The sequence below is a fragment of the Dendrobium catenatum genome, unplaced genomic scaffold (assembly GCF_001605985.2).
Source record: "Dendrobium catenatum unplaced genomic scaffold, ASM160598v2 fragScaff_scaffold_948, whole genome shotgun sequence".
In the NCBI taxonomy this organism is placed as follows: Eukaryota; Viridiplantae; Streptophyta; class Magnoliopsida; order Asparagales; family Orchidaceae; genus Dendrobium; species Dendrobium catenatum.
This window is the reverse complement of record NW_021319410.1, coordinates 149,746-159,984: the sequence shown is the minus strand read 5'-3', so window position 1 is coordinate 159,984 and position 10,239 is coordinate 149,746. Positions and strand designations below refer to the sequence as shown.

The following is a 10,239-nucleotide window of genomic DNA, read 5'->3' as shown; positions in this document are numbered from 1 at the left end:
ATATAAATAACCTAATTTAAATATATTTATAGTAAGTACAAGTATAGGCTCAGGCACTACGTATGACGCTCAACAAGGTGGTGCCATAATGATATAAAATGAACTAGTGCCTCAGTGCTGTAATGCTTGCTCCGCTACGGTGTTGGCTAACCTAACTTGGTTAATGGCTGAACAGGTATATCTTTTGGCTGAGTTAGTGCTACTTTTTTTCTTAGCAACTACTCCACCGTGGCACTACAACAAATAGAGCACTAAGTAGCTTAAATGTGACTTTAAGCACAAAGGAGTTTCAAGGCTTGGTGCTCCAACATTCATTTTTTTGAGGCTCAAGTGGCAGTGCTGAATTTGGGTGCAACAATGCTATGTTACATCGCGACCTTGACCTTAGTGTCACTACAATGCTGAAAAATTGAGAAATCAGAGCTGCAATGTTTGAATTAGGCTTCTTGCCATTGACTATCAAAATGTTATGATGCTTTGTTTGATGGCGTTATGGTGCTGCTCAGCACTTATAGTTTTTTTGCCTTTACAAGTATATTTCTTGTACAAACATAGCTAAACAATACTTTTTTTACTAATTTTAAATATAATAAATAGTACAAAATTTACACTTAATAGTTATTCGATCTTTTATGTTCGATAAATTTGTAGAAGTGATGCACTCATTCAAGAGTTTACTTTAAAAATACCTCTTATAGTTATTGCAGTATCCCATATTATGGTTCCCCGTCTTAAAAATTTTATTCTCAACACATCTATTGAAATATTAAATTCAAAGTTGTCCTTAGAGAGTATTAAAAAATTTACTTGAGAATTGAATTTTGATAGAGTGTCGGAAGAAAAGAGAGAAGTAAGGCGATAAAAAATTTCTTAAAAATTTAGTTCACAAAGATCTCGATTGATTCTTTTGAGCAAAGAAGTGAGACTCAAGCCCTAGTGAAACCATTTTAAAAAATAGAAATTTCATGAAAATTTTATTGGGTCCGACAACTCCATTTAAGGGATTGGAATTTGGTGGTTCCACTCTACTTTCTTATCTATTTTTCTATCTTTTATTTTTTCCTTCTTTCAATACTATGAATATTTATTGTAATGATCAAATAAAGGCTTTTGGTGTTCCAAGAAATAAATTAGAGAAGTTATGAGTGTTTCCATCTAGTTTAATAACTTTAATATTAAGGGTTGAGTTCTACACAAATTTAAGGTGTATTGTTAGCAGCATGAACTATGTACTATAGAGAGTTTGAGAGAATTTGGGGAAGGAAAATTTTAAACTCCATTTTGTTTTAGCTTTTACTATTTTTTTGGATCCAATTTAGTCATGAATTGATTAACTAGAATTAGGAGAATATTCTTTTACAATATACTTCTCCCTAATTTTATGATTAAAAACTTTATTTTTGTACCTAAAAAAATATTAAAAACTTTATTTTAAATGTAATTAGCAAGCATAATCAGAATATTTTATGAGAAAAAAATTAGAATGTCCTAACTATATTTTTCTCAAAACGAATTTACAAAATTGACACATAATATATAACAATATATATATATATATATATATATATATATAAGAAAATAATAAAAATATTCATTATAAAATATTTAATAAAATAAGAAATATGCAAATATTTTTATTCCGTAGATGCTCGGTATTTGCTAGGTATTGCTATGTTCGCGATTTTCTCGGTATTGCTCGGTATTTGCTCGGTATTTGCTAGGTATTGCTTTGCAAAAATGAGAAATACAGCTCTGTGAAGACCAATACAATGCAAATACCGAGTTGTACCGAGTTTTTTACAACTCGGTACAACTCAGTATTTGCTCAGGATTTGCTCGGTATTGCTAGGGATTTGCTCGGTATTGCTAGGTATTTGCTCGGTATTGCTAGAAAAAACTGGGTACAACTCTGTATTGCTCAGGATTTGCTCGGTATTGCTCGGTATTGCTCGGTATTGCTAGGGATTTGCTCGGTATTGCTAGGTATTTGCTCGGTATTGCTAGAAAAAACTAGGTACAACTTGGTATTTGCTCGGTATTGATAGGTATTTGAAATATATCCAGAAGATGATGAGTTTTTGTTCGGCTCGTCAAGGATTTAAAAAAACGCACGTGCGAGAACCCAAAAAACAGCGGGTCAGGTCTGACAACCTCAGCCCATCCAATGAAGAAGAGCAAATTATTGCACCTGCTCATCGGACGTGCATAATAGATTCGGACATCCAATAAAAATATACCACGTTGGACTTTGACTGCACTTTAGATTGCGCTTTACCAACACTTTACCTATAATTTAACTGCATTTTACTTATGTTTTATCTGTTATTTTTCTATATTTTATTAATATCTGAATCTATTTGTGCTTTCGGTAAATGAATGCAATAATTTGCAGCTGCACTTTAGATTGCGCTTTATCAATACTTTACCTATGCTTTAACTATATTTTACTTACGTTTTATTTATTATTTATCAATATTTTATTAATATCTGAACCTATTTGTGCTTTCGGTAAATGAATGCAATAATTTGCAGCTGCACGTTAAATAACATAATAAAAAGAAATCTGCAGCTGTAAAACGTAGAAGGTAAATTTCGGTGCAACAAGTTAAAAAAAAAAAAAAAAAAACGTAGATAGCTGTCAGGATAAAAAAAGTACATTTTCGGAATGCGCAAGAGGGAGACGGTGAAAGCCCGAGGGAGCGCAAAACAACAATCTCGAAGAGAAAGTCGGCGATAATCTAGGATTCCGGCGGATTGGGCGACGATCGAAGGATCTTACCGTAGCAGGGATCGATTCGCGGTGAATTTAGGTTTTTTTTGCTGTTGGAGGTTGTGCGTGAGAGGAAATTGTGAGTAACTGCTTGCTGGGTGTATTTCGATCAACTGGATGCTCTCCGTGGGGCGTAGTAATGAGGGGAAGAGGAGATCAGCGTTAGGTTTGGAAGGGAGGGGAGGAGAAAAGAAAAAGGAGATGGAGGTGAACGAGCTTGAGGAAGGGGAAGCGTATTCTGGGCAGGAGGACGACATCGACCCCGATGCTCTCTCTTACATCGTAAGGAGCTTACTTATAGTCTCTTCGTTTTAGTTCATTTTCAATTAGGAACCTGGTGCTTCCCTATCGGTTCAAAATATTACACCTTTTTGCGAGGTGTAGAACGATTATGAAGGAGCTGCCCGGTTAAATTTGGGTCAGCTATCCATACTAAATCTTTACTGATGTTGGCTTCACTCTCTTTTGTACTGGATTTCTTTTATCTTTGAGTTGTATTGAATTTTCTATTGTTTGGTTGACAGTGTTATTACCTAACGCTTACTATTAAGCGAAGTGTTGGCTTTACGAATTAGAAAATCAAGGTGCAAATGAGTAGTAGCTCGGGTTTTGTTACACTCTACCTTCAAAGAGATGATGAGGGTTCAAATACTTTAAACAAAAGTGAAAAATAGACTGGAAACAGAAGTTAAGTAGTCTTCAAAAGTTGGTACTTTTGTTATATATATATTGTTGTGTTAACTGTCAATCAAGATGTAGTTTATTTTGCTGATTTGAGTTTTAGTTCCAAGCTTAAAATACAATATAAATTTTGAACCTTGGCTGTGATCGCTTGCATGTGGAAACAGGAGTTGAATTGCTGTTAAATTTGAGTAATAGTGGAGAGTTGCGAGAATGCACCTATTGTTAACTACTGTTGAAAATTCTTCCTTACTCTCCCCTGAGCTTAAAATTAATATTGCACACGTATAAAATCATTCAGAGAATTTATAGCATAAATGCATTGTTCCTTATGGCTGGTCTTAACTCCATATAGGATGAAAAACTTCAGCATGTATTGGGGCACTTCCAGAAACAGTTTGAAGGTGGTGTATCAGCAGAGAACTTGGGTAAGCCAGATTTAATGTAATGCAAACCAGAGAATTATTATTTTAATGTTGAATATTAATGTTGAGATGATGCTTTGAGAAATTAATTTCTTGATAGGAGCCAAGTTTGGGGGATATGGCTCATTTCTGCCGGCATACCAGCGTTCTCCTCCAATTTTGTTGTCGCAACCTAAGAGCCCAGCTAAGGTGCCAGGCCAAGGCATGTTGAGCTCACCGTATTATTTGCAACCTGAGGTGAGTTTGATCGCCATCTTTCCTTCCTTTTAACTATAAAGGAAAAAGTACTTTTCTTAAATTTTATTATTATTACTTTTCATTTTGATGCTCTTTTGCTGTGAAGGAAATTTTTTTGCGTAGTTTGTCTTATTGTTACTTTTCAGTTTAGTACTCTTTTGCTGTATGGTTTCATTTTAACCTTGATTGTTTTATGACATATATGGTTACAGGTGTCATGTCAGAATGCTTCTGTTCTTGCAAATGCATCCTTACCTAAGGCCAACAATGCATCTGCTGTGCAACCAACCGAGAGATGTGGTAAAAGGGACAGCTGCATTGGCTCCTGCAGTATAGAAGGTATTACACAGCATGAGTCTACTAGACAGTCAACCGAGAGTAGAGATCCTAAGTCGCTGAAGGTGCGGATTAAGGTTGGACCCGAGATTGTCTCGACTAGAAATAAGCCTGAAATTTACAGTAAATTGGGACTTGATGTTTCTCCATCTCCGTCCCCCGAAGATAGTCCAGTTGGAATTAGGGAGCTTTCTCCTGAATTACCTGTTACGCTTTGTGAATCTCCATCCACAGTTCTTCAGGTTAATTGAATTTTAATGAATTATTTGAATTATTTGTTGAATAGCAGGCATTGGCAAATTTCTCTAACCAGATTACTTTATTGTTTCTTAAATTTAACGGAGCAGATCATGACATGCTTTCCAGTTCCAGGCAATTATTTTCTTTCACCTCTTTCTGCTACTCCACTCCATTTAATTGAGAGAGAAGACACTTCTAGTAAAAACTTCAAGAGAAGCATGACACATAAAGTTTTGCCAGAAAATTTTATTGCTTCATCCAATACAACTTTGGCTTCAAAAGGTGTTAGAGATCTAACAAACAAGGAAAAAAAATCCAGAGAGAAGGGTCAAAAGTTAGTACAAGCTCATGGGCTTACTTGCGAGGATGTAATAACTATGTACTTGAAGAATGAAATTGGAAGCAAAACGCCAGCAGCCCAAAACGTTGCTTTGAGTGCCCAAGATATGTCATTGCCATCCAATGTTCAGTCTGTAGATGTAAAAGAGGAGACATACCTCGGTGGTAATTCCACAAAAGAATGTAGTAAGGTGTTTGATATTCATAATGAGCAAAATAACATAGCGATGATGGAAGGAGTTCATGCACTTGATTTAAGAAAGGATAACCACTTAGAGCTCAATAATAGCATGGGAATGGATTATTCAGACAAGGAAATCATTCCCTCAAAGGGAAATGCATATTCAAACACACATTTTACTGATAAAGTTTTTGAAGAAAAAAATTATAAATTTGACATATGCAGAAAAAGCAAGAGTAAGTCCCAGAAAAATCCTGATAAAAAGAGAGGGGATTCTGATAAATATAGGATGAGGAAGGATTGTAGTGTTTTTTGTGAGGAACATGTAAGAGTGCAAGCTCATCAGAAAACTTGTTCGAAAGAAAAAAATGTTTTCAAGATGGTGCAAGCCAAAGATCAAACATTTGAGGATGAAAAAAATATTAAGCAAAGTCAAAATTTTGGCACACTATTTGGTGTGCCAAACAAAGAAAAAGAGAGCACTGTACTTCCTGTGGAACCTAAAGGAATAAAGAAGACATCTCATCTGAAAGGTGCACATTTAGAAACCAAGTCTAAAATATCTAAGTCACAGAAGAAATTGAATAAAGGTCGCAATACTGAATCTCAAAGTGAGCTTTTTATGAGTGCTCACGCCCAACAAGTTGAGAACGTGAGACATGTTTTAGGTTCCTCAAGATCTGCTGAAAAATCAAGGGAAAAATCAGAAGTTAGCAAGGTTGAAAGTCTTCTTAATACTGGACCCACCAATGATGTACCAGCACCCATGAATGATGCTGTCCCAAACAACAATTCAGTTTCTGCGATCAATGCTTTAGTTTTTATAGAGGATAATTGGGTATGTTGTGACATATGCCAACAATGGCGCCTTTTACCATATGGAATCAATCCCGAAAGCCTTCCAAAGAAATGGCAATGCAGCATGCAATTTTGGCTGTAAGTTTCTTTTCGTGTGATCTTTAAACATAACCCCATCTCCTTTTTCTTAGAGTTTTCATCATATTTTGGAAAGAACGAACTCTCAAAGTAAAACCGCAATTAAGTTGAAATGCGCAGGCAGCTGATATGATATTTTATCTTCGTGAAAATTTCTTTAGTTATGGAATATCTAACTTATAATGTCACTTGAAAAAAGTTTGTTAACAATGTGAACATAAAATATTTTGTCCAAATATGGTAATTTGGAAATTTATGTATATTTGCCTCGATACAAATGAATTACTTGACTGCTTAAAATATTTGAATTAAATTGATTAATGAACTTATTTCAAACTAAATTTATTTATATTTTGTTGAACTGTCTTATTTTGATCATTGTATCTCATATTTCTGATGTGAAACATATGCTAGATTCAAGAATTGCTTAGGAATAATAATGAATTGACAAGCTTAGCAATTATAATATAATGGAGATCAAGGGCTGATTTAAGTGACTTTTCAATTATTGATAAAGTAATAGCAAACAATTACAAATATTGATAGGAAACAATAAAATAATAACCAAAACAATAGGTACTTATCCACGAGTCACACAAATCCTACGATTAACAACTAGAACAGTTGTAATGGTCGGTTTAGCTGGGCCGGTTCAATTGAACTGGCCAGCTTCTCTTAAAAATTGATTTAGGGGAACGAAGCAGGCAGACAAACCGCGATAGAGGCGAGTCAATCGCGAGCACGGGAGGGTCGGTTTGCGATTCTGAAGAAAGGATCGCGTTCGTAGGAATAAATTAACGACTGCTCTCATAAGATATAGTTGGTTCACTCTTTCCGGTAAGAGAAATCTTGAGAAGGAAAGTTTCTGTTAAAGGAGCGGACGGTCGGCTATATGCGGGAGAGCGAGGTAAGTTCATTTTTTTTTCCAATTTTAGCGATCGATCACGTTAAAGGATAAGAATAATCAACTCCTTTTCATTCCCACAGTTAAAGGAGAGACAAATTTGGGAGAAGTTTCATCGAGCGAGAGGAACAACGAGGAAAAGAGGGAAAAGATTTGTTTTGCAAATTTTTGTATAAATTGATTCCTAATTATTTCTCTAATCATTAGAAACATTAAATTGAAGATAAAAGAAGGAATCGAAGGCAAGGGGAAGGAATTTGATAGGAATTACTTAGTTCACAAGTAATTCTAATCCAAACCAATAAATTTACAGCAGCAAACTGCTGTCCACAGCAGAGAAAACAGCAGGAAAACAGGGAAATCTGAGAGAAAATGCAAGAAACGACTTGTATTTCACTAGCAATGAAAGCAAAACAAAGAAAGATACAACGTTCTTCGATTCGAGAGGAAGAACAACTCTCCACAAGTCTCTAGCAAACCCTAGAGCCCAAGAACACCAAGAGATCTCAAACTTCTCCTTTAAATTCAAGATGATCCTAATTTCCCTCCCAATCTCCTAATTAAACATAAATAATCATAAAGGACAATAATGGATTTCCTAAAACAGCCCCCTCATTCAAATTTCTCCCTCCCAAATCAAAATTAATCCCACGTGGTGTCCACAGGAAGCTCCGCCTCTTGCTGCCGTTTCCGCCCAGCCGTCTCGCGTAGCAGTGTGATCGGTCTCTGTTGGACTGTCCAATCGGGCCATCCTGGGCCAGTCTACATTTACTCCCCTCCCAAAAACTTCAACATTGTCCTCAAGGTGAAAATTGGGGAATTGTTGCTTCACAATTTCATAAGGCTCCCAAGTAGCTTCGTAATCGGGAAGATTCTTTCCATTTAACTATACACCTCCTTGTTTCCTTTTTTTTATCAATCCTCACTCCTTGCAACTCCATAGGTTCCATGATCACCTCTAACTCCTCGTCAAAGATGCTGGTTAGCTTCGCACTAGCTACCTGTTCCCATAATGCGCTCCTCAGCTGTGACACTGGAACACTGGGTGTATGGTAGCAGAAGAGGACAACTTCAGACGATACGCCACTGCTCCGATCTTGTCCAACACTTCGTAGGGCCAAAATATCTTTGCGCCAATTTCTCATTCCTTTCCTTCGCTACTTCCTTTTGCCTGTAGGTCACTAGTTTTTAGGAATACCGTCTCTCCACTTCAAACTGCATGTTCTCTCTGTGTGAATCTGCCTTTCTCATGATCTGTTCAGCACTCATCAGATCTTCTTTAATTCTATCTCAGCCACCTTTCCCTTTCCCCATTAGCTGCTCAACTGTCGAGCCCGGTGTACTTCCTTTCCCGATGTGCACTAAGTGTCGGGATCCCTCCATACAGGCACTCTATGCCATGGGGTCATCTGAGAGGCAGATGGTACGATGTTTAATTGTACCAATATTCTGCCAAGGTAGCCACTTGCCCACATCCGCCGGTGTACTCTGAAACAAACCCTCAACGTAAGCTTTCCAAATTCGTCACCACTCCGTTGCCCATTCGCTCTGTGGATGGTAGGCGGTGCTTCTTCTTGAGGACCGCTGTCTTGCATCCTGAACAGACTCTTCAAGAATTGGGTTGTAGGAACTACTTTGTCTCTGATTAGACACAATAAGATTCGGAATTCCCTATGCAGCCTGACCCAACCTCCCTGATAAATGCCGCAGCCACGACACCGCGTGTAAGGATGTCGTTTAGAGGAATGAAGGTGCATACTTGCCTGAGCCTGTCCACCACCACCAGTATGACCGTGAATCCTTCGACCTTGGTAAGCATCAATTGAAATCCTGGACACTTCCTCCAAACTCTGTTTGGAAGTGCCAATGGTTGTAGTAACCTCCTGGAGCTATTGACCATAGTATTTGTCTTCCTTGACAGAACTCACAACTGCGCCATCATCTCTCCACGATCTATAAAGCATTCCTTTCCAGTAGAGTTTCGTTGCCAGCCTCCTATATGTCTTCTGAAGCTCTGAGTGCCTCCGATCCTGAGCTTCCATGAAATTTCCTGCAACAGATTGGGGAATGTGTATGGAATTCGTGGAATCACGAACTCCCTTGATACAATATCTCCCCCATCAATGTAGTAACCAGGCATGACTGCTTCTGTCCTTCTTCCAGATCCTCCTGATCTTCCTCAGTCTTCTCCGCTCAGACATACTTTCTCTTTAAGGCCCCCAGTCTACTATCGAATGGTGCTGACACAAACCAACTCCCTGAACTCCCCAACGCATTTGGATAAAAGCACTGCTCCGCCTTATCTCCAAACAGGCCTTATTGGATCTCAAAAATGCATAGCCTAATAGTTTGGATAACCAGCCTCTGGTGCTCTTCCGTGTTACCATCCTCTGCTCTAACAAATACTTCAAGCTCTCTCTGATCAGTCGTACAATGAATGTCTTCCAAGAGATACAGCCGCCATTTTTGGATTCGCAAAACAATGCCATCAACTTCTTCCATACTGACTTCAATCTTAGCGTCTGGCTGAAGCACTTGTGAAGGTATTGCTACTGGCCTGTGATTCTGCAGTCAGCACGCCCCTAGCCTTGATATCCTGAGGCATCTGTCTCTAATTACAAAAAGCCTGATCAAAGCTGGAAGAGCTAGAACAGGACCGTCTCATGGCTTCCTTCACATCTCTCGAAAGCTTAAGGGTGGCTTGCCTCTCCTAGGAAAAATTCGTATCCTTCTTCAGCTGCTCAGCTCAAGTTGCAGGCAAATGGTCTGTACCCCTTCACGAACTTCCTATAATATCCAGTCAATCCTAGAACACCCTCATTCCCTGGGTTCCTAGGCAGGGGCATTTCTGCATGGCCTCAATTTTAGTTTGATCCGCTGCCACCCTTGAGATCACCACATGTCCTCAAGTATTCTCACACTTGCCTGAGGCAAAGCTGCACTCTTTAGATTGGCTTTCAACGTGGTGCCTGAAGCACATCTCCAAATACCACTCTCAAATGCACCCAATGCTCCTCCACAGTCTTGCTGTTACACAGGATATCATCGAAAAAGACATAGGAGAAACTTCCTAAGGAGCTCTGCTTGGAATACCGAATTCATCAAGGATTGAATTGTTGTCAGAGCGTTAGTCAATCCAAAGGGCATTACCGGAGAAATCTCATAAGTGGCCCTTCATGAGTCCTAACGC

The 10,239-nt window shown here is 38.2% G+C and overlaps 1 protein-coding gene and 1 long non-coding RNA gene across 2 annotated transcripts in view; both read left to right on the top strand.

The window, feature by feature from the left end:
* Nucleotides 1–2,650: 2,650 nt before the first annotated feature.
* The window catches only part of LOC110094289, a 37,149-nt gene continuing 29,560 nt past the window's right edge, over nucleotides 2,651–10,239 (top strand). Inside the window, exons 1-5 of the mRNA XM_020819483.2 lie at nucleotides 2,651–3,052; nucleotides 3,807–3,879; nucleotides 3,977–4,113; nucleotides 4,326–4,691; nucleotides 4,797–6,145. Coding sequence (XP_020675142.1) covers nucleotides 2,888–3,052; nucleotides 3,807–3,879; nucleotides 3,977–4,113; nucleotides 4,326–4,691; nucleotides 4,797–6,145 — 2,090 coding nt within the window. The 5' untranslated portion in view covers nucleotides 2,651–2,887. The remainder of the gene's footprint in view (nucleotides 3,053–3,806; nucleotides 3,880–3,976; nucleotides 4,114–4,325; nucleotides 4,692–4,796; nucleotides 6,146–10,239) is intronic.
* LOC114580327 lies at nucleotides 3,083–3,536 on the top strand. The gene is made up of 2 exons (XR_003701688.1): nucleotides 3,083–3,188; nucleotides 3,295–3,536. It is a non-coding gene; the product is annotated as an uncharacterized LOC114580327 (long non-coding RNA).